Below are 25,348 nucleotides of genomic sequence, written 5' to 3'. Positions count from 1 at the left end.
AAAAACCCAAAACGACACTGCCAAATCATAAAACGCAGAATCTAGAGGGAGAAGACTTAACCAATGAAACTTTAGTATTTGATAGAGCAATTCCTGGCCACTACTTCAGATACGTTTTCACTCACACGTGTCGCACGCATGAGACCCACCCTCCAATTCTTGACCAATCGCATACCCACGTGACGTCACGTGCAATCGACCCCGTCCCATACCATACCATTTCTCTACCCATCTTACTCTGTTTCTTTTACTTTCTCGAAACTCCGTTACTGTTTTGCTTTGGTGAAGGTCCGTGCTGCTTCTTCGTCTTCGTTTTTTTTACTTGTTGCATGTCTGTTGATCAGTGAAGTGCGAAGCGATGCCATTTCGTTCTCAACTTAGTTTGATAGAGTGCGTTTCTCTGTGATCTCAAGGGAATCCAGCGATGATTGTGTTAATGCGGTGCCTGATACTTGATTCTAGTTTCGGTTTTGCGAGTTTGTTTCCTCGAATTATATGAGATGTTTGATTGGAACGACGAAGAGGTGTGTACTTTTTTTCAACATTTTACTTTTCTCTTGGAATTTTTTAGTTTAATTTTTTCGTTAGTATGTGATCCAGTTTCTAGTGTAATTTTGTTGGTATTAGTAGACCTGCTTAGGTTCTCGTTGAAATGAATTTGATGATTTGTTGTGTGTCAGTGCGTGGTGGTTGGAATATGAAATATTACTGGATTGAGGTGAGGGATGTTGTTTGTTTAGCTGTAAAATTACTTTTCTTCTTGGTTACATGCTTATTTCGTGCAAATATTGGGATGTCGTGGAGGCCTAACCCTTATCTATAGATAGGTAGAGAGAGACAAATATTGCTCAATATTAGTTTGTTTAGATGGGCACAGCGTTCTTTACACTAGTGACTTGGGTGATGACAAAGTCGTGATATGGTCAAATGCATGAGACGACCTATTAGCCTTCTGTAGGAAGAAGCCCTGGAAACTAAGTCACCATCATGACCATCCAATTTGAGATTTGGATCCAGGGGAGTGGAAGATGGCGTGGCACTAAAAAGACACTGTCATTGTAATCAGGGAACTAAGGCACTTGGCTTACTCATGAGAGCTGCTATTTTACGTGAAATATGCGTATGAATTATTATTGAACCAACCCAACTGAAACGTCAATAATAACAAGGGTTATGGTGAACCCAAAATGCAACTATGTTTATATAGGTGTTCTGTATTCTGCTACTGGACCTGAGAATAGAAAAGAGAAATTAAAATCAGTGTTTAAGCAGAGGAGAAAAGAATACTGCCAGAGAAGGGGAGAATTTTAAGAAAAGATTGTTACTAGATTTCTGTCATGCCTTTCCCAATACGAAATCCTTCCATTTATTGTTAGTTTTCTTCTTATGTGTGGCATGCCTGACATGTGCCTTTTCTGGATTAGTTGACACGTGTCTTGATGACCTTATACTCATTACAATAAGTCTCACCCCAATCTCACCGATTATGATCCTTCGTAGACTGGGAAAAATGCTTTGAGAGTCCAAGCAAGAGAAAGAACCAAATCATTCTCTAAACCGTTGAATGAAATTTTACTTCAGCAGTTGAGATCCACAGATCCACCGTGGCAGGTTGAAGAAGAATGAGAGGAGAAGGAAACATTAAGAGAAAGAGAGATTCTTTGGTTGTTGAACCTTGGAGCCACCATGCATTGCCGACAGTTGAAATAGGTAGTAGAAAGTTGTGAAGAGAAAATTGATGAACAATTTATTTTCTCGGGAAAGGGAATTTTGAGTATAAAGAATGAAAAAAGAAGGGAAGAGAATAGAGATCTCAGTTAGCAGGATCTGCAGTGGATGAGTAGAGGGATTAGTGATGGAAGTTTCAAGTATCGTCAGAGGTAGTATGAGGTCTGGGAGTGCATCCAGAACTGTGTGATGTGCAAGTACAGAGTGGTTCCTATGTCAACAGTAAATAAATAATAATCGTGCTTTGGCTGGTTGAACCCATTGGCGAGTAAGATGGATACTTTTTCACAAAAGCACTGCTTTGAAGCTTGCCTTAAGCCATAATGACTTTTTCAATTTTTATTGTAAGTGGAATATCCTAATGATAAATGCCTGTAGAAATAATTCTCTATTCAAGAAAACATGCTTGACCTCTAACCATAAAAGGTGTCACTTTTTGGCCACTGCAACCGCTAACAAAACTTGAACAGAAGTGAGATTTGCCACAGGTGAAAATGTGTCTGAAATCTATTCCAGCTTGTTGTGTGTATCTGTCCACCACCAAACAGGACTTGTATTCATCATTGTTACCGTCTGGTTTACATTTCAGCTTATATATCCAATGACATCCAATGCAATTTTTGTTGTGATGAAGTGGTGTGGTGTTATGAACCAAGTTTAAACTCTAAATCGTGTAATTACTCCTTCATAGCTCTTCTCCATTCTGGATATATTACTGCCTGATGGCAATATGTGAGTTAATAGGTAGTGGAAATTTGACAGTTTCTGTTAAATGGGGAAGGTTTAGCTTAGACAAGGAAGTTTTGGTTAGGATAAGAGATGTTGTTTGAATGGGTAAGATAGGAATAATCTTTTGGGTCGGCTGGGGTTTTGATTAGTCAAATTGATGGTCATAATGTTTGGATCGGACCTTGGATTGAAGGTGATTTTAAGTATGCTGTGCAGGTGAGTAATTGTAGGATCAAGTGTTGTTGAATGGCCACAACAAAAATCAGTAGTTAAACCAAAACGCCATCACTTATTGAATCATGTTGTTATGTACTTCAATCTAAAGTTCCTATTTCTTTTGTGGGAGAATGTGTCTCTATAGCTGCTTATATCATCAATTGACTTCCTTCTCTTGTCTTAAAACAATAGTTACTCCTTAAGCTTTTGTATCACAAACTAATTTAGTATGGGTCGATGAGAGCTTTTGGTTTCCTGTGCTATGGAGCCATGTTAAAATCACAGGGAGACAAGTTCACTCCTTAGGCATCATCTGTAGTCTTGATTTGCTATCCACTTCTTTACAAGTCTATATGCTCTAATACTATATCAGAACAAAAGCTCAGTGAAGGATGAAGTAAACAATTGAATCAAACATTTAAAAGCAAACAAAAAATGCATTCTCTCAACTATATATATATATATATATATATATATATATATATATATATATATATATATATATATATATATAGGGTGACAACTGACTGATTTATAGCGAGAAGTAACCGAGTGACTATTTAAGAACTATGCTAAATCTGATAATTAAGTGCATAAATTTAAAGGGGGAAAAGGGTATCTTGAATTTGAATTTTTTTACTACCGGTTAGGAATATCTTTGAAAGGTTTTCAGTTAGGGTAAAATCATGTCTTACTTTGAAGGGGAAAGGCCTTCAAGAATAGAATCAACATGTTTAGCAAGAAGAACTAGACAACCAATGCTAGCTAATTCATCAACAATAGACTTGATGCGACTTAAGTAATCATGCATGGTCTACGTGTCATGGGACTGATTGCAAAGATCAATACGGAGTTGACAAGCACGAGCTTTAGTTTGGTTAGAGAAATATTCGTGAATATGCTCCCAGACCTGATAGGAGTGAATGACAACAATAACACGATATGAGACACCCTTGGAAAGGGTAGACTACAACCAGGTAAGCAAGATTTGGTCTTGGACTTCCCACTTTTCATAAGTAGGATTTACAGTTCCAGAATCACAATCACGTTCAAAAAGAAACCAGGGAAGAATAACGGGATTAACAACAAACTAATGGAGTTTGTGGGCTTTAATTACAGGTTCAACTTGTTGCTTCCAGTGGAGATAATTGGAATTGTTAGAATCTGTTTTATTATTTGTATTAATTCTATCAGGATTTGTGTTTTATTATTTCCTTATTTAGCAGATTATAATTGCAGTGTATGATGGTATCCCTAAATTATAGGGATTTGATTGTCTAGGTGCTATTATTATATTTCCTAAAATAGGATTCTAGCCTTGTATATAGGAATTGTATTCTCAGAATAATATATTGAACAATTCTACCCTAAATTATGAGATGGCATCAAAGCTCTCAAATTCTGGGAGCCGCCTTTGACTGCGGACACCAAAACCCTAGACAACAGCCTTCATTGCTGCCACCATCCCTTTAAGGTTTCAGAACAGCCTTCATTGCTGTCAATCATTTTTTTTTGGGTAGTCAGCCTTCATTGCTGCTGCTGTGTTTTTTTTTCCTCTCGCAACAATCAAATTGCTATTGGTTACAATACATTGACATGGTAGAACAAACTGCTGAAGTTGTGAACACTGTGTCACAGAACACTCAAGAACAACTGCAGAACCTCAACACTGCCTACCGATTGACTGGAAAGAATTATTTGAAATGGGCCCAACTTGTTCACAGAACTTTGAAAGGTAAAGGGAAAGCTAACCACTTGACTGACGCTGCTCCTGAAGAAGAAGATCCCAGATATACAAAATGGGATGAAGAGGACTCTATTATCATGGCATGGCTATGGAACTCCATGGTCCCAGAAATCACTGATACTTGCATGTTTCTTAATTCTGCAAAGGAGATCTAGAATGCCATGTAGCAGACATACTCCAAAGCTAAAGATGCTGCTGAAATATATGATGTGAAGGTGAAGACTGTCGCTGCCAAACAGGGAAACAAGACTGTTACAGAGTATGCCAATCAAATCAAATCACTATGGATGGAATTAGACCATTACAGGGTCATAAAAGCAAAGTGCCCAGATGATTCAGCAATGCTCAAAGAGTCTATTGAGCAAGATCGAGCCTATGATTTCCTAATGGGGCTTAATTCTGATTTTAATCAAGTGAGAGTCCAAATCCTTGGAAAAGAAAAAATTCCAGGAATTAATGAAATAATAGTTATGGTCAGAAGTGAAGAAAGCAGAAGGGGAATAATGTTAGAAACCCCAACCATGGAAAATTCAGCCATGGTAGCTTTCGGATCAGCCATGATGGCCGACCAAAAAAAGGGGGAATAACCAATGTGGAGAAGAAAGGTGAAGGAGTATGGTGTACCTTTTGTAACAAGCCTCGCCACACTCGTGATAAATGTTGGAAGCTGCATGGAAAGCCACCTAGTAGAGATTGGGGATCCCAAAATCGTGACAAGGAGTGGGGAAAAAAAGGAGACAACACTAGAAAGGGAGGACAAGCACACATAGGGGCTGCAACAAATGAAGAAAACAAAGGAGGAGTGATTCACCTTAACCAGGATGAAGTAGAGCAGATGAGATTATTCCTCAACAAGTTGGACAAGTCTCCAGGTAGTTGTTCTCTGGCACATTCAGGTACGTTTGGTAAGTTTCCTTCTTTTGGACTTAATGCCTCAAATAAAAACTATCACCCATATTGGATACTAGATTCTGGGGCTACCGACCACATGACACCCCAACCTAAACATTTCTCTTCTTACACCCCTTGCCCTAGCAACTAGAAAATATCCACAGCTGATGACTCTCTGATGACTGCAACAGGTCAAGGAGAAGTCCAAATAAGCCCATCCATAACCCTTAAAAATGTCCTTCAGATTCCTAAATTGTCTGTTAGTTTGATTTCCATAAAAAAGCTCACACAAGATCTCTCATGTAATGTTATCTTTTATGACAATGTTTGTCTTCTACAGAACAAGTACTCGGGGAAGACAATTGGACATGCTAGAGAATGGAATGACTTGTATTACTTGGATCATCCAAATCTGCTCCCAGACCCGGAAAATAACACCTCTTTTTTCTTTGATTCAATAAAGACCAACAGGGAGAAGGTCTTCCTACATCACTGTCGCCTTGGACATCCTTCCTTTAGGGTCATAAAAAGGTTATTCCCTTCCCTTTTTAGCAACTTAGATGTGGCAAGTCTCAACTGTGAAGGGTGTGAACTTGCTAAGCACAAATGTGTTCCTTTTCCATTTAGTAATAATATGAGCATTTTTCCCTTCTATTTAATTCATACTGATGTGTGGGGTCCCTCAACTGTTCCAAATATTTTTGGTGCCCGTTGGTTTCTTACCTTTATAGATGATTGTACTCGTGTCACATGGGTTTTCTTACTAAAACAAAAATCCAAAGTCAGCCATGTGGTTCAGCATTTTTTCTCCATGATAAAAAATCAGTTTGGTATTAGCATTAAGAGGATTAGATCCGATAATGCCAAAGATTACTTTAATCATGGGCTTATTTCCTTTTTTCAAAAAGAAGGTGTCATTCATGAGTCATCCTGTGTTAAAACACCTCAACAAAATGGGATTGCTGAGAGGAAAAATGGGCACCTTCTAGACCAAACTCGGGCTCTTCTTTTTCAACATAAGGTTCCTAAAAGGTTTTGGGGGGAGGCTGTTCTCACTGCATGTTATCTAATTAATAGACTACCTTCTAGTATTCTAGCTTCCAAAAGCCCTATGGAGGTTTTGTCCTCTTTTTATCCTAATGTGTCCACTTCCAACCACCTTGTTCCAAGAATATTTGGGTGTGTCTCTTTTGTCCACGTCCACAGTGGTGATAGAGGTAAACTTGATCCTAGAGCCTTAAAATGTGTTTTCATAGGATACTCATCAACACAAAAGGGATATAAATGTTATCACCCCCCATCCCAAAAATTATGTGTCAAGAGATGTCACTTTCTTTGAACACCAAAGTTATTTCCACCAAACTCATCTTCAGGGGGAGACTTCAAGAAATGAAGATGAACTCCTTATGCTCCCTGACTTAAGTTTTGGACTAGAAATAAAGACTAAAAGTGTAACAACAGAAAAGGAACCCACTAAATCCACTCAAGATGGGGCTGATGTAAGATTTGGGAAAAAATTGGTTTATACAAGGAAGACAAAAGCCATTCTAGAATCTGTGCATGTCCAACAATCCAACCCAACATTACTTGAGGTAACTACCCCTAATCCTTTAATATACATTGATTTTCCAAATGTACAAGAACCTGAATCTAGTTCAACACCACTTTATGAAAACCTAGATATTCCAATTGCCCTTAGGAAAGAGACTAGGAAATGTACCACCAAGCCACTATACCCTCTAGCCAATTACCTATCCTTTAAAAACTTCTCACCTACCCATAAAGCCTTCCTCACAAGCCTAAACACTACAACCACACCTACCTCTTTATCTGAGGCATTGAGTGATAAAAAATGGAAACAAGCCATGGATGCCGAAATGGAAGCATTAGAGAAGAATAGTACCTAGGATTTGGTTGCTCTCCCAAATGAGAAAAAACCAGTAGGGTGCAAGTGGGTATATACTATAAAATACAAGGCTGATGGATCCATTGAGAGGTACAAAACAAGGTTAGTAGCTAAAGGATTCACTCAAACCTATGGAGTGGATTACATGGAAACATTTGCTCCAGTTGCAAAAATTAATACAATTAGGATGATATTATCCCTAACAACTAATTATGATTGGAACTTGCAACAATTTGATGTTAAAAATGCCTTCCTTCATGGAGAAATTGAAGAGGAGATCTACATGAAATTGCCCCCTGGATATGGTGGAAAAACAACTGCCAACACTGTTTGCAAGATAAAAAAGGCATTGTATGGGCTTAAACAATCACCACAAGCATGGTTTGGAAGGTTTACTAAAGTTATGATAGGTCTAGGCTTTAAACAAAGTCAAGGAGACCACACTTTGTTCATTAAACACTCTAAGTCAAGGGGAGTAACAGTGTTACTGGTTTATGTGGATGATATTATAGTGATAGGTGATGATGAGGAGGAGCAACAACAGTTAGGCCAACATCTGGCCAAGAACTTTGAAATTAAGACCTTGGGAAAATTGAAGTATTTTTTGGGAATTGAAGTGGCCCATTCTAAAAAGGGAATATTCATATCTCAACAAAAATACATCACTGATTTGTTAAAAGAAACTAGTAAGACAACATGCAAGCCTGCAAGTACACCAATTGACCCAAACCTAAAATTAGGAAGCGCCGAAGAAGATACTGCAGTGGACAAGGAAATGTATCAAAGGCTAGTTGGTAGACTGATATATTTATCTCACACGAGACCTGATGTTGCATTCGCTGTGAGTCTAGTTAGCCAATTCATGCACCAACCGAAGGAGGTTCACTTACAAGATGCACTAAGAATTGTGCAATATTTGAAGGGAACCCCAGGCAGGGGAATTTTGTTTAAACGAAATGGGAATGTAAGTCTGGAAGCATATACAAATGCAGACTATGCAGGGTCAATTGTGGATAGGAGGTCAACTACGGGATATTACACTTTCCTTGGAGGGAATCTTGTGACTTGGAAGAGTAAAAAACAGAACGTGGTAGCCAGATCCAGTGCTGAAGCAGAGTTCAGGGCAATGGCACAACGGATATGTGAACTACTCTGGCTGAAGATCATCTTGGAAGACTTGAGGATAAAATTGGATGAACCAATGAAACTTTATTGTGATACCAAATCTGCTATTAGCATAGCTCATAATCCAGTGCAGCATGATAGAACCAAACATATTGAGGTTGACAGACATTTTATCAAAGAAAAATTAGATAGTGGTCTGATCTGCACTCCATATGTCTCCTCACAAGAAAACCTTGCAGATATTCTAACGAAGGGGCTGAAGAACAAGAACTTTGAGAGTATTGTTTCCAAGCTGGGAATGGAAAATACTTATTCACCAACTTGAGGGGGAGTGTTAGAATCTGTTTTATTATTTGTATTAATTCTGTCAAGATTTGTGTTTTATTATTTCCTTATTTAGCAGATTATAATTGCAGTGTATGATGTTATCCCTGAATCATAGGGATTTGATTGTCTAGGTGCTATTATTATATTTCCTAAAATAGGATTCTAGCCTTGTATATAGGAATTGTATTCTTAGAATAATATATTGAACATTTCTACCCTAAATTATGAGAGGAATCATCCAATTTCTAAGCAACAGAAGTGGGAAAAATTTGGGAGGGAACTAGAACTGGGATTGGCCATGGTGAATCATCAACCAACTTGTGATATCATACTAGAATTGGAATAAACAGAGAAAACAGTGGTGTGACTGTGTCAAAACAATACTTAATATTAAGTTTTGGAAAAGATACAACTTACTTGCAGTTATGGGTGGTTACAAACTAGTGTAACCTCCAAAACTTACAAAATAAAGAGAAATAAAAAACAGAAAGAGATAAAATTGTACTACAAAACAAGAACAAACAAACAATAAACATGTAACATTAATAAATACAACCAAGGTATGTAGATAGGGCTGTCAAAATGTTGAGGTACTATATAGGCCATCAGTATGTTGATTCACATGTTACATGTGGCTAGAAAGTGGAAGTGATGGAGGGTGAACTAGATGACTCTACACAGTTCGGCATGAATCTTCTTCTTGTGTGGTCAATTAGCTATGGGTACAAAACCAGTGATACTAATAAGGTGAGATTTGTACCCTTGACCACTACCACTAATCCATAACATGACGTTAGCCCAAGTAGACTAGTTTGAACCATTGAATTGGCCAACCCAAAAAAAGAAGTCTGAACTGAAAAAGACAATCATTGTGCTTGTTACATATGTTAGGATCAAACCAATTAGAAGGAGGCAAAACTTAAAACTTTGCACACTACCTGATTTGCATTAGTAGCTAAAAGTTATAACAAGGGAGTAGTGAAGTGATCTGACGATCACTCTAATATCCATTAATCATGTTAGAAATGGAGTTTAAGCCTAACTCAACCCCACAAAACCGGCTTGTAAGGTGAGGTTTACACCATACTTATATATTATGAAATTGCCTTATCTCTAGTCGATGTGAGACTTCCAACACACCCCACTCACGCCGGGATATATACATCTCGTGCATGGAACTAGAAATTAATAGGTGGTCCGTTAGAGGCCCAATAGCAGGTGGAACAGAACGTGCAAGAAATCTCGTTAGGATAGGTTTTTTTTTTGCACAATGACTCTGATACCATGTTAGAAGTGAAGTTTAAGCCTAATTCAACCCCACAAAACTAACTTGTAAGGTGAGGTTTGCACCGCACTTATATACTATGAAATTGCCTTATCTCCAGTCTATGTGGGACTTTCAAAAAATCATAACCATATTAAAATTTTTTATGTGATAATACCAAATCAGTTGGGTGTTTTACTAAAATACACAATTAAATAGGGATAAATTAGTTGAAATGTTGAGTGTAGTTGGTAGTAAAGGTTTTGTAAATTTTGTTGTCTTTTTCACTTGCTTTGCACATTACTATTCTTCCTGGTGTCTATTTATGTTACTACTGTCAATATCTAGAGTGTACTTCTGTTAATTATTTTCAAATTCATCAATAAAAATGTTAAATGATGGATTGTTTTCAGCTAGCTAACATAATATGGGGTGAAGGAGGTGAGAGTGATGATCATATTGTGCCTTATCCAGAGGTAAACGAAGGTGTTAGCAACAAGAAAGAATTCAATCAGGAAGCTTCTACGACTAAGCTCACAGAGTTGAAGAGACCAGAGGCTAAAATTGATTTTTATGAAAGAAAGCTTAGAAGCAGTTCCAACCTTGATAATAGTGTAGAATTACCTGTCTCAGGATATGGAACACATGCTTGGCCTGACTTGTCTTTGTCCAGTTCAGCTAAAATGGATCAGGGATCCCTTGGTACTGCAGTATCTAAAAATTTAAGAGAACTTGGCAAATTCAGTTCAAGAATTGGTAAAATTGCTATTTACTGGAATTCTGACCAGAAACCTGTCAATTCATTTTTGTTTTTATGTAGGCCCCTCTGTCTGTTGATGTTTTTTCTGCTTGTCTTAGCAAATAGTAAACATGCAAGATATGTAGTTATTCTTGGCCATTTCTAATTGTACTAATGCTTGACAGAAGAATCTAAACAGAATGAAAAGGATGCTGAAATTTTCCGAAGTAGTAATGAAGGTAAAGAGCAAGGTGATTTTGTTGATTATGAATGGGCCAACATAGGAAGTTTTGATGACCTTGATCGAATTTTTAGGTAAAGTAAATTATCTCTGTTGCATTATATAATACATGTGTTATAGCATTATGCCACCAGTGTATTTAATATCATTTCACTCTTTTTACTTAATTACTGAAGTGTAAAATGGTCTAAACTTTTCTCTCTCTTGTCATCCTATTTATGAGAACTGTTAGTATTCATCACTTTTCATAACTGCTCTCACTTTGCTCAATCATACGTTTAATTCCTTCTATCAAACATGAATGGAAAATTATGAAGGTTCAACGATAAAGTAATCATTAAAAGTGAAAAAAGGGCATTAAATTTAGTTTTATTTTAACAATTTTACACTTTAAACTAGGATGACTTCATTTTGCCAAAGTTTCAATTTAGAAATCTAGTCACTTGATAGTTTTATACCCCATGGTTTTCTTCATATGGTTCATGTGATAGATAGCATCGAAAAGAAGTTTCGGAGTTCTGATTAACAGTGAATATTTTTAGACATACATATATTCTTATAGTTATTAGTCATTTATTTCACAGTGGCATCTATCTGACTGAGTATTCTCACAAGTGATGATTTTGCAGCAATGATGACCCTATATTTGGTCATGTAAGTCTTGATAATTCTAATGATCTTTGGTCCTCCAAAGATGTGAGCAACAATTCAGCACCTTTACCATTGGATACACCAAGTTCTTCTGGTGCTTTGATTAACGAAGCTGATCCTTTGGAAATCAAAGAAGAGTATGTTCAAACTAATGATGACAAATCGTTGGACCTCAGCTTTGAGAAGATTGGGATTCCTGCATCCGAAGTTTTACAAAATTTGTGCACAATCACAGCTATTGAGGGAAATGATGGAGTTAGAAGCAAGCCTACAGAAAAGGAACAACAGGTATGCCAATTTTCCCAATGATCGAATCTTTTTATTATTTATCAATTTGCAAAGTGGACTAAATGAATAATTGTTTCACTTTTCTTCTTTAGACAATGTGTTCAATAGTTGTTTATTGTAATATAGTTGGTGTTTGAGCAAAATGGCAAAGGTGGGAACCTTGGGACAATTTATGAAGGAAATAAAAGCTGGATTAAGTTTACAGGGAAACCTTTGCAACGAGTGAATCCTTTATGTTGGATGCATCTGCAACGGACAATATTGTTTTTTCTTTTATACAATAAATATGCAACTAAGGGGAAGCTTCTGCATCAATAGGTTCCTCCATTTGGTGGCCTATGGAAACTCATGCTTAGACCATGTAAATCTGATTATCGATTCGCCATAAAACCAAGGTACATTGTATACAGCAAACGGGTTGTTGCGAATCTAAAGATTAGGAGTTAAAAATATAAAAGAATCCTTAAACATTAGCTAAACTAGATCTTACCACGGGCCATATGAGGTCATTGAAAGAATAGGGGAGGTTGCATACAAACTGAGGTTACCAAAGGGCAGCAGGATACACCCAGTTTTCCACGTATCTTTATTAAAACCCACTATGGCAGCGGAAGTCAATGTGTAGCCACTTCCCAAATGTGTGACTGAAAATTGGGAACTAAATGCTCAATAAGAGGAGATCCTGGCTATCAGACAGAAGGAAGATCTAGAATGGGAAGTCCTGGTGAAGTGGAAATATATGCTAACGTGCGAAAATTCCAGGGAGTGTTTATCCCAAATGAAAAATTCTTTTCCAGAGTTTCACCTTGAGGATAAGGTGCATTTTATGGGGGGAGGTGTTGATACGAATCAAGCCCAGAACTAAGAAGATGAGAAACAAAAAGAGGTTAAAAGGGTGTATGAAAGAAAAAAATGGAAAACCATTAATTGGGGCTTACAAGCAAAATCTGAGAGGGGGAGTGATAACGGTTTTAGTGGAGATGGCAAGAGGAGAGAGAATAGCGAATCTTAGAGATCCTTTTATGGTTAGAAAGGGCAGGAGGAAATATAGGTGGAGAGGGGGGAGGAGAGAGAGAGGGAGGTTTGACAGGCTTTTTTGGCTGAGGTGATAGTGTGCTCATGACAACCATTGTTCTCCGTTTTTCTGGATTTCATACTTCTAATAAAACAGTAGCACTGTGGTGCCGGTGCTGAGTCCTTTATTTACTTCTACTTTAGATTTGTGTGTCTATTAACAAACATAGACTAAGAACGGAAAAGGATGAATGCCCTAGATGGGAGACAAGATGGAAACATAGACTAAGAATGCTACAAAACACTTTAGGTCATCTCATGGGTAAGTTTTTGAACGAAAATAAAATTATCAAAAGTTTTAGAACATAAAGAACATCTTTAAAGTTGATGGAGGGCAAAAGAGAATCATTACCTCCTCCAATTATTGGGATACGAATCACATTGGCAATTATAGTGTAGTTACCCAAAAAGAGAAACATTTGAGGTTAAAAGAGATGAATGAAGGGTCATATGGTTTGTTGCACTGGAGTCTAGAACCTAAGAGTCCTTGCATATAGTTTTAGAAGCTTTGAAAGATGAATTGAAGTTCTTACCAGTCATGGCTAGAGTTGGTTCTTGTATGGGTTAAAAGATGATCCAAAATATTCAGAAGACTCAGCTACAAAGAACTTTCCCCTTAAAGCTGAGGACGGTCGTAAAAAGATTTAGTTTCATGAAAAGTAACATATATGAATGTAAAAAACTTTCTCGGAAGATGGTTATAATGATATCTTTTTTATTAGATGCGTAACCAACGAATATGCATTTAACAACTCTAGGATCTAACTTTCCACGGATCTTGACTATGTATATGAACAGACACAATACATCCAAACACCTGACTATGAAGACTAGAGTGAAAAGGAACTGATGGAAAGAAGGAAGATATGAACTCAACCAAACTCTGACCATCTAGGACTTGAGAGGGTATTCGGTTAATAATATAGGCAGTTGTGAGGACAACCTCTCGACCATAAAATTTAGGGCATTTATTTTGAAAATAAGTGCCTATGTCACCTCAAGAAGATGCCTATTTTTTCTTTCAACAATGTCATTTTGTTGTCGTGTATCCACATAAGTAAACTAATGAACAATACCATTTTCGAAAAGGAATTTAGACATGTCATGATTTACATATTCCCTCCTATTATCAGAGCATAAATGTTTGTTTGACTTCCCAATTTGTGTTTTTACCATACGGAAGAATTTGGCAAATAAAGTAAAAACTTCAAACTTTTCATTCTTGAGGAAAATCCATGTAACACGGGTGGCAATCATTAATAAACATGACGAACCATTTAGCACCAGAAATACTATAGTTTGATGTAGGCCCCCAAACGTTAGAATGAATTAAATCAAAAGGATGGTAACTCTTTGTATTACTAGGAGGATATCGGTCCTATGGTGTTTTGCAAGTTGACATTCATCACATTTAAATGACTCCACATACTCTTTCGAAAATAAGGAAGGAAACATGAACTTTATAACGGGAAAGGAGGGATGTCCTAGACAAGGAGAAGCCAAATTTGAGAGGACTCAAAAGTAGTGCAAGATTGGAGACAAGAGATACCTGTTTGTGCACTAATACTATCTTTACTTCCTAAGTTGTTAAAACAATACAATCCTTGTTGTTCCTTAACAGTTGCAATCGTCCTCCCCGTAGCAAGATCTTGGAAAACACAATGAGTAGAAAAGAAGGTTACAAAACACTTTAGGTCATGGGTAAATTTTATAATGGAAATAAGATTATTAGAAAGGTTTGGAACATGAATAACATCTTTAAGATTGAGGGATAGCAACAAGGAAATGTTACCACATCCAATTATTGGTATATGAGTTCCATTGGCAACATTAATGTGGTTTCCGAAAAAAGGAACATATTATGTTAGAAGAGATAAATGAGGTGTTATATGGTTTGTGGCACCAGAGTCGAGAACCCAAGAGTCCTTACATAAAGTTTTAAAAACATTAAAAGATGAATTGAAGTTCTTACCGGTCATAGCTAGAGAGCTATCACCAGAAGGTGACTTTGGTGGACTCCAAAAGAGATTTCAAACGTTCAATTTCAACACGTAGTGTCTGCATCTCTGAAGTTAGAAGCTTAACATTGCTTAGTTGAACTTCCATGCTTAATTAAATAACAGGATTCCTTAGCCTCCTCTTAATTAAAAGAGAACAATAAGAAAAAAAAAATGCTCCAGATGTGGCAGGGCAATGGCAAAAGCTCTAACAAGAAAGCTCGACGACTACTCCAACAACAACTTCGACGAGGGCTAGCGATAGCTTTGGTGAATGTCCAGTGAAGGTCTGACGACAGCTTCGACAAAGGTTTGATGATAACTTTCACGAAGGTTCGGCAGCAACTCCGATAGACAACAGAGTGCAAGAACGGACAAAACCATAAGTTGGGTGCACTTCAGACAATTCTAATATTTAAAAGAAATGGGTGCACTTCAGGCAACCCTAAAAGGAACTGTAGCTAAGATGGAGAAGAAATGCAGAAGATTGTTATTCAATTAGAAAGGGGGCTCCCAAGATTGGGAGTTCTGATACCAACTAGAAAAAAAATAATATAAAAGAGAGAAGATTGTTATTCAATTGATTCATTTGAATCAATACATTAGCCTCTATATACACAGAACTCTAACACTAAAATAAAGAGATCTCTAGAATCTTCTTACAACTTCTATTAACTTCTAATAATACATTTAATACTCTACCAACTTCTAGTAATGCAATTAATACCCTACTTGCAACAATTTTCTTTTAATTTCATCCTCATATGTTTTGTTAAATCTCAGGTTATAATTGTGAAATTTTTCTTCAAGGCAAGACTGGGGCAGATTCTCAGGATACCAAACACAAATTCTTAGAGTATTGAGTAAAAGAGAAAAATTAATTATAATTACTCTAAAGTTTACAAATGAATGTAATTTATCAATTTAAGTAATATATTTTGTTACTAACTTTGATCACAAATGTTACCTTCAGCAACTATCAATATTGGTAATAAAATATTTACTATGTATATTTACTAGGGTTAGTGATAGTCGCCATGTTGCTGTTGGAATGGACAACTGATAGTTGTAACTGAAAATAAATGATACATGGGCAAATGATCCTTAGTTCATTTATATTATTGATTTCATCCATAAGTGCACCGTACCAACATTGCTTGTTTGATATCTCTAGTCCTGTCACTTGGGAACTAATTTGGTTGTTTGGTTTCTATACCTTCTCATTTTGGCAATACAATTTAGCTTCTTTAGAAAGCACCGGTTCTTTTCCTGATGGATATCTTTTTTGCTTAAACATTTTTGTGTTTAGAATTGCACTTATATTTGTCCTTTGGTGTATTTTTATTCTGATTAGATGTGTATGTCTATCATACATGGCTGAATCCCCTTGGCATAATTATGTGCTACAGCTCTAGCAGAAGATTTATACCTGTTTCCTTCTCAAAGTCAAGTAAGTATCTGATCTCTTTCATTTCATATATATGCAGGTTTTTAGGCAAAAGAATCTTTTGAAAACTCGGAAAAAATCACAGGTAAAACAAGATTTTTATGGTAATTGGTCTCCTTCAGCAGCACCGGCTAGACAATTTGAGAATGAATTATCACCATCTGTCATACAATCTTCTCCCTCTCCAATTCTTGGTCAACAAAAGCAGATCCAAGGAGCTGAAACCTTATTTCAGAATATTGTAAATCCTTATGTGGCTTCTTCTGTGTATGAGAACCTTACTAGTACATATCCTGCTATGCCAATGCTGTCGCAGACTCTGTCAGGTGATCTTAGGCAGCAGCCTGTGCTTTCTGGGTACGAAGTGTCTCCTGATATAGTGAATCCTGTGAAAAATTCTGTGGACTCGGTCAAACCTCAAATCATGACTCCTCAGGAGAAAATTGAAAAATTGAGGAGGCGGCAGCAAATGCAGGCAATGATTGCTATTCAGAAACAACGGCAACAATTGGGCCATCAAGTCCCTAGTAATACCAAATCAAGCACCCAGAAATGCCCTCCAGACATCCAAAGTCATCTCAGTGACGGGACTGATGAAGATCTAAGAATTCTTCCTGCTCCAGATCCACCTATTGAACAAGATGATTCTAATACAATGTCAGTGGCAGTTGGAAATGATTTTGTTGAAGACACCATATTGTACCAGCTTCAGGATATTATATCAAAGGTATGGTTGAATTGATACTAGCTAATATTATAATATATTTAATTGTTTCCTTGTATACTAATCTTGATATGGCTACAATGCCGAGGCAAACTTTTTCTACAGTTGGACCTCAAAATAAGACTCTGCATCAGAGATAGTTTGTTCCGGTTGGCACAAAGTGCAACTCAAAGGCATTATGCTAGTGATACTAGCAGTACAAACAAAAGTAGCAGAGACGAACTTGAAGTTGTGGCAAGAGAAGAAAGCAATACACAAAATAGGTAGGAAAGCTACCAAATGCACTACAACTTTAAAGGCCATTACTTTTGCTTTTACAAAGTGCACTTATTATCAATTCAGTATCATTCAATCATGATTCATCAACAGCAGAATAGGAGGAAAATGCCATAGGTTTATGTGAAAATTTCTGGTGTTACCGAGTTCTGTGTTTTTCCTTTTACCTCACTAATGGACAAATTTAAACACAGAAAAAGTTGGGAGTAGATTATAAGTAAATTATCTGGTGCTTGAGTTTCTTGCTATTATAGTCTTGGAAGTTCAAATCTTCCTCTATGGTGAAGTAGAAAAGTACAAAACATTGTAGATATAAATATTTTGGTTAAGTTACACCAACCCTAGCAGAGAATTTTGTTCAAACCATTACAATATCTGTCACAAGCCCAAGCCTAATTCCCCTAAAGCCTATTTTCATTAAAAACAACCAAATACATCAAAATAATCATCAATGCAAGTTGGGAAGGTGCATAGTAGGAGGTTAATAGGAGATTTGGTATGTTGGTGGAAGGGTCGCACCATAGAAAGGGAGGCATGACCATAGCTAATAGGGGTTGTTAGTCATTTGTAGAAATCTTCATGCGAAGAGGGCAAACTGCAGCGGAAAAAAATAGGGGAAAGGGAAAGAATACCAGAGCTCTTGAATTTAGATTCTTGGCTCTTGCAATCCAGCTAGAGGATCATGTTCTTTGAAATATATTGCTACCCTCTTCATCCAAGATTAATACTTCTGCTATTTGACCTTGACCGTGCCTTCAAATCAGTATTTTTTTTTTTTGGGTGGTGGGATCACATCTTCAACTGATTTTTCATCTCTATCACATTTGTCCTGGTTTAGACCCTCTAATGTTAATCTTATTTCATAGTTTCCTCTATGGTGAAGTAGAAAAGTACAAAACATTCTAGATATAAATATTTTGGTTAAGTTACACCAACCCTAGCAGAGAATTTTGTTCAAACCATTACAATATCTGTCACAAGCCCAAGCCTAATTCCCCTAAAGCCTATTTTCATTAAAAACAACCAAGTACATCAAAATAATCATCAGTGCAAGTTGGGAAGGTTCGTTGGAGGTAGAGGTGCATAGTAGGAGGTTAATAGGAGATTTGGTATGTTGGTGGAAGGGTCGCACCATAGAAAGGGAGGCATGACCACAGCTAATAGGGGTTGGTAGTCATTTGTAGAACTCTTCATGCGAAGAGGGCAAACTGCAGCGGAAACTGTAAAATAAGATGAAATAGGGTTTTGGGATTAATCTCCCTTGTGTAAACCCTACACAAAGGACAATTTATTTATATTGATAATGGGCCAAATCCCAGAAATACATAATGGGCTGAGCCCAACTATTAAACACAATATTATATCATCTAACACTCTCCCTCAAGCTGGTGCATACAAATCGTATGTACCAAGCTTGTTACAAAGATAATCAATTCTAGGTCCTCGAAGAGACTTAGTGAAAATATCTGCTAATTGATCACTTGAGTTGACAAACTCGGTCTTGATGTCCCCGGATAGGATTTTTTCTCGAATGAAGTGACAGTCAATTTCAATGTGTTTGGTCCTCTCATGAAAGACAGGATTAGAGCTAATATGAAGAGCAGTCTGATTGTCACATATGAGTGTCATTTGAGTGACATCTCCAAATTGCAATTCTTGAAGCAATTGCTTAAGCCAAACAAGTTCACATGTGGCTAAAGCCATAGCTCTATATTCTGCTTCTGCACTAGATCTTGCCACAACACTTTGTTTCTTGCTCTTCCAAGAGATCAAATTACCACCAATTGAGACACAATATCCGGAAGTAGATCTTCTGTCGGAAGGAGATCCTGCCCAATCAGCATCTGAATAACATACAACTTTTGTATCAGAGTTGGAATCATATAGTAAACCTTTTCCAGGAGAGCTTTTGATATACTTTAATATGCGAATAACTGCATTCCAATGTTCTTCACATGGGGAATTAAGGAATTGACTCACCACGCTAACAGCAAAGGAAATATCAGGACGAGTAACAGTAAGATAATTCAACTTTCCAACTAACCGTCTGTACTGTTCAAGATCTGAGAAAGGCTCCCCCTGTTTAGGTAGAAGTTTAATATTAGGATCCATGGGTGTTTCTACTGCTTTAGAATTCATTAATCCAGTTTCCTCCAGAATATCCAATGCATATTTCCTCTGAGATATGACAATACCACTATTGGATTGTGCTACTTCAATACCCAAGAAATACCTGAGTTTTCCAAGATCTTTGGTCTGAAAATGACGACAAAGATGTTGCTTTAAGAGGGAGATGCCAAGGTTGTCGCTTCCTGTGAGAACAATGTCATCAACATACACTATTAAGTAGATACATCCAGCACTGGAGTGACGATAAAAAACTGAATGATCCACTTCACTGCGAGACATGCCAAATTGTTGAACAACACTACTGAATTTTCCAAACCAGGCCCGAGGAGACTGCTTTAGGCCATATAAAGATTTGTGAAGACGGCAAACCAATCCAGAAGACTCCCCCTGAGCAACAAAACCCGGAGGTTGCTCCATATAAATTTCTTCATTCAAATCGCCATTGAGGAATGCATTTTTGACATCAAGTTGGTGAAGAGGCCATTGGCGAAGAGCAGCCATGGCAATGAATAAGCGAACAGATGCCATCTTGGCCACTGGAGAAAAAGTATCACCATAATCCAAACCAAAGATCTGTGTGTAACCTTTGGCAACAAGGCGAGCTTTGAGACGGTCAACAGTGCCATCAGGGCCAACTTTGATAGCATAGACCCACCTGCAACCAACAACAGATTTCCCGGATGGTAATTGAACAAGATCCCATGTTCCACTATGCTTGAGAGCACTCAATTCATCAAGCATGGCCTGACGCCAACCAGGGTGGGCTAATGCATCACCTAAAGATTTTGGAATTGACAAAGAGGAAATAGACGAAAGGCATGTATAGAAAGATGGAGAGATTCTATGATAACTCAAAGCAGCATAATGAGGGGAATGATTACGGATAGAATGCATACCTTTACGAAGGGCAATGGGAAGATCATACTCAGTTGTTGGAACCGGAGGAGACAAATAACTCGGCACTTGATGTGAGTCATGTGTTGGTTGTTGGCAACGATGTCTTCTGCTATAAACCTGAAGAGGTGGTCTATCCGCAATAGGTACACTCGGAGGTGGCTGAGGAGAATCCGAGGTGGCACTGGAAGTGGGCACACTAGGAGGATCACACACAACAGGGATATCTATAATAGTAGATGGTGGCTCACAACGAGAAGAGGGGTGTGTGAAGTAAAAAGAAGACTCGTCAAAGGTGACATCAGCGGAGATAAAATGATGGTTGAGGGAAGGAGAGAAACACTTATACCCTTTTTGTGAGCGGGGGAATCCTAAGAAGACACATTTGTGGGCTCTCGGAGACAACTTATCCAAGCCAGGACTAAAATCATGAACAAAACATGTGGACCCAAAGACTTTAAGAGGTAAAGGGTGAAGAGGGTCGTGAGGAAATAAAATAGAATGAGGAACTTGGTTATGCAAGACTGAAGAAAGCATGCGATTAATAAGATAACAAGCAGTAAGAACCGCATCACCCCAAAAATGTGAAGGAACTGCACCATGAATTAAAAGAGTGCGAGTTGTTTCAATAAGGTGCCTATTCTTGCGCTCAGCCACTCCATTTTGTTGGGGTGTATAAGCGCATGATGTTTGATGAAGAATACCCTGAGAAGCCATAAAATGTTTGAAGGATTGAGAGAGATATTCACGACCATTATCACTCCGCAAATTTCGAATAGAAACCCCAAACTGTGTTTTAATTTCATGAAAGAATGATTGAAAAATAGAGAACAACTCAGAACGATTTTTCATTAAATATAACCAAGTACATCTTGAATAATCATCAATAAAAGTAACAAAATACTGAAAACCTAAAGTAGACTTAACACGACTAGGTCCCCAAATGTCTGAATGAACTAATGCAAAAGGGGACAAAGCTCGTTGTGAGCAACTACAAGGAAACGAACTACGACTATGCTTTCCTAATTGACAAGACTCACGCGACAAACTAGATAACTTGGACAAGCTGGGGACAAGTTGTTGCAGTTTGGCAAGGCTGGGATGACCAAATTGTGCATGAAGAAGGGATGGTGATTCCATAGCTGCGCCAACATGTGAAGGAGGACGAAGATGATACAGACCATGAGACTCACATCCGGTGCCAATCATGTGTCTCGAACTCCGGTCCTATAAACAAATAGAATCTTTGGTAAAGGAAATAATACAATCAAGAGAACGAGTTAGTCGACTGACAGATAATAAATTGAATGGAGACCCAGGAACATAAAGAACATGATCAATGGATATGGATGGAAAAATATTAACAGTACCAACACCATGAGATGAGACTCTAGACCCATCAGCCATTGTAACTGAGGGTAAATGATCCGGACAAGACAAAGAAGAAAACAAAGATTTGTTACCAGTAATATGGTCTGTGGCGCCTGAGTCAAGAACCCAAGGACCAAGAGAATCAGAGTGAGTCAGGCCAACGAATGATGTACCTGTGCGTGCAACAGAGGCAGATGTAATGGAACTAGAACTCTGACGTTCCTCATACCATTTGAGAAAGTCATTGAAAATGGCAGGGTGCCCTGCGGTATCAGATGAAGCAGGATCCACAGTCGCTGATCGGGGAGGAGGATCAGAGTGAACTACTGCAGCAGACCGAGGAGGACGTCCATGTAGAGCATAACATTTGTCAATCTTGTGGCCTAATTTGCCACAATGGCCACACTTGGGTCGTCCCTTTCCCGGCTTGCGAGAACGATTGCGATCATCCCGCTGAGAGACCAAGACTGAGGAATCATCAGCACAAGTAGATGTATCAATGATTTGTTTTCTTGGCACACGTAAAAGGGCAGAACTAGTAGCAGTGAAGTTGGGCACAACAGGAGACCCCAAAATCTGGTCGCGAACATGGGAATATTCATCAGAAAGACCATGTAATGCCAACAACATAAAGAACTTTGACCGTTGCTCAAGTTCTTCAGCTGGAGTGGAGGCCGGAGGCAATAACTCATTAAACTCATGCAGAAGGGCATGAATTTTGCCCAAATATTCAGCCATGGGTCCAGGACTCTGCGGAGCAACAACTTTGAAAAGATCCTGACAAACACCATAAAGACGCTGAGTGTCATTGGTGTATAACAACTTGGCCTGTGCCCAAACGTCTGAACATGTTTCATATGAACGAAACATTTGTTTCAGCGAAGAGTTAATGGTGGACTTAATGACAATGCATAATTGGGCATCAATTTTCGTCCAGCGGGAAACTTCATCTGCAGCAACTGTAGTTACACTCTGGGTGAGATGATCTTCATATCCTTGACTCTTGAGCCAAAGTTTGATATCGGATGCCCATGTCGCGTAATTTGTGCCATCCAACTTGTCAATGGATAAATGCAAATTGACGTAGTTGGTATAAACAGAGGGTTCAGACAGCGGAGTGCTTAAAGATGACACACCCGAATTGGCAGCGGAAGAAGCCATAGAGGGAGAAACCCTAAAAATTCAAGGTGCTCCGATTGAAACAACAACCACAGATTCAGAAAGAGCTCAAGAAGGCGATTCAGGCGAAGTTGATCGGCGCAGAAAACGACCGGCGACGCGCCGTCACGCGCGGCGGAGAGGTGGCGGCTGCCGGAGCTTGCGGCGGCGCGTGGAGGCGCGTGAGAACTCCGATGGCGGCGATATCTGCGGCGTTGGAGTCGCCTGGCCGAGACGAACAAAACCGTCTGGTCGTCGGTCGAAACTGCAGCTCCGGTGACGGCGGCGGCGGAGGCGACGGTGACGACGGCAGAAGCGGCGGCAATGAGCGGCGGCGGGACGGTGGCTGTAGTAAACTAACCTAAGCTCTAGATACCATGTAAAATAAGATGAAATAGGGTTTTGGGATTAATCTCCCTTGTGTAAACCCTACACAAAGGACAGTTTATTTATATTGATAATGGGCCAAATCCCAGAAATACATAATGGGCTGAGCCCAACTATTAAACACAATATTATATCATCTAACAGAAACAAATAGGGGAAAGGGAAAGAATACCAGAGCTCTTGAATTTAGATTCTTGGCTGTTGCAATCCAGCTAGAGGATCATGTTCTTCGAAATATATTGCTACCCTCTTCATCCAAGATTAATACTTCTGCTATTTGACCTTGACCGTGCCTTCAAATCAGTATTTTTTTTTGGGTGGTGGGATCCCATCTTCAACTGATTTTCATCTCTATCACATTTGTCCTGGTTTAGACCCTCTAATGTTAATCTTATTTCATAGTTTACCTTATTTGATATTTCAGTTTTTTTTTTAATCGGCAATTGGTTGTTAATTTTTGTTAGAGGAAGAGTTGAACCCACACCCTCTCTTATCCTCCATTCTAAACCTCACAAAACCAATCTTATTTTTCCAAATTGTTAATAGGAGGAATCAAACCCCCGACTTTCTCCTCCCTTCTCTTCCTTTCAACCACTAAACCAGCTTATGACTCCATTTGATATTTCAGTATTATCTCCAAACTGCAGTATAACTATAAGCATGTTTATCTTGTATAAAAACAATGAATTTTAGAACCGTCATTGTTTTCACGGTATCAACCATGATCTCGAGTAGGTTGATTGCATTTTAAAGATGCTATGTATCATCACCTTGATTTAACTGTAAAGTTATGTTGCTAACTATTTTTACTGTATGAACCATGTTGGTATTACAGATATGCCAGGATGCCAGATGTTGAAACAGAGACGAATCCCATTGATAGAACCGTAGCCCATTTACTTTTTCATAGTCCTATGGAGCTAACCCAGAACTATTCTGACAAGCTTGAGTCACCTGTTTCTACTAAGGTGCAATGTGAAAGCAAAGCAGCTAACCTGGTGAACTTTCCCATGAGTTGCTTACCAGATGAGGACTCGAAAAACAATCAACAGCTTTCTCACCTTGGGCTGAAGAATTCCTGGTTTGATACCCAGTCTATGGATCAAATTAGAAACAGTCCCTGCGTAGACACTTCTGAAAATGCATCCAACACACAGGAACTTGAAGCCTCTCAATGAAGAAGAAAGAGGGCTCTCCAGATATTTGAGGGTAAATGCTTCCTTATTTCTTTCAATTATATATGTATTTACTGGTAATTCAAATGTTTTATTTTATTGTCATTCACTCAGATCATAAGCAAGCACAATTATGGCTGTAGAATCCTGGGAACCAGTTTCATGGTTATCATATTATTATCGTTTCTTCTGTTTCAAAACATGACGGAGTATGTATATCAGTATCTGACCATACTTAAGGTCGCGAGTGCTGTGTTGTTTCGTTCATAACTGCAACAAAATGTCTCGCACTCAGATGTTAAATTTAAGTCTTTGACTGACTGACTTAGACCAGGGTTTAAAGTTTGTGTCGTATTTCTGTATGTTCTGTCACCATTTGAGATTGAGTCATAAACTTGCGATTTTTTATTTGAATTTAAGTTTTTCACCGTTTCTGTCAAAACACTAACCGAGACATATCAAGCTATAATATTTGTATTCATTTTAATTAAATTTTCAGGTTGACTGGCAATCTTATATGGGACAGTTTACTTGGTTAGTCTCCCCATTTCCCTTTGATTGTATTTCAAGTCGATGCTTATATTTTGCAATGCTTTTTGAAGGCAAAGTAGATTGTTAGTGGCATTTTGATAGTCCACTCAATACGTGCTGTAAGATTAATTACCTAATTTCAGTAAACATTTTCGTCCTTGCCTGCAGCTTGAGTGCATGATATAAGCTATTTAATTCTCAGAGTTTTTGCAAGTTGTTACCGCTTTTTATGTTGTCTGACGTTGAGGACTGTTCAGGTTCTTAATATGAAAGAAATAGATTGTGGGGAGATGATGGCGATGAGGACACATGGTTAGGATTGCGTAACCAAG

General features: G+C 38.2%; 1 protein-coding gene across 5 annotated transcripts; it reads left to right on the top strand.

The window, feature by feature from the left end:
- The first annotated feature begins 45 nt into the window (after positions 1–45).
- On the top strand, positions 46–25,183 carry LOC114173722 (protein LNK2-like). 5 transcript variants are annotated; one of them, XM_028058306.1, is made up of 9 exons: positions 46–288; positions 414–524; positions 10,347–10,689; positions 10,858–10,987; positions 11,543–11,852; positions 16,411–17,097; positions 17,200–17,357; positions 24,146–24,519; positions 24,600–24,927. In XM_028058306.1, exons 2-8 carry the CDS (start codon positions 501–503, stop codon positions 24,486–24,488), a joined length of 1,995 nt encoding a protein of 664 aa, XP_027914107.1. In that variant the 5' UTR covers positions 46–288; positions 414–500; the 3' UTR covers positions 24,489–24,519; positions 24,600–24,927. The 5 variants fall into 5 exon arrangements, with proteins under 5 accessions (XP_027914107.1, XP_027914115.1, XP_027914100.1 ...); XM_028058323.1 differs by lacking the exons at positions 46–288; positions 414–524 and adding exons at positions 4,917–5,316; positions 5,652–5,842; XM_028058314.1 differs by having other exon boundaries at positions 200–524; positions 10,861–10,987.
- Positions 25,184–25,348: the final 165 nt, after the last annotated feature.

Source organism: Vigna unguiculata, chromosome 1 (assembly GCF_004118075.2).
Source record: "Vigna unguiculata cultivar IT97K-499-35 chromosome 1, ASM411807v1, whole genome shotgun sequence".
Classification (NCBI taxonomy): Eukaryota; Viridiplantae; Streptophyta; class Magnoliopsida; order Fabales; family Fabaceae; genus Vigna; species Vigna unguiculata.
The sequence above is the reverse complement of the archived record's forward strand: the minus strand, read 5'-3'. Positions and strand labels throughout refer to the sequence as shown.

What these genes read in the sequence shown, in the direction of transcription:
- LOC114173722 (XM_028058291.1), top strand. Translation starts at nt 501, where the DNA reads ATGTTTGATTGGAACGACGAAGAG. An exon ending in CAAATTCAGTTCAAGAATTG is followed by an intron (nt 10,690 to 10,857) that starts GTAAAATTGCTA and finishes AATGCTTGACAG; the next exon opens with AAGAATCTAAACAGAATGAA. An exon ending in CTACAGAAAAGGAACAACAG is followed by an intron (nt 11,853 to 16,410) that starts GTATGCCAATTT and finishes ATATATATGCAG; the next exon opens with GTTTTTAGGCAAAAGAATCT.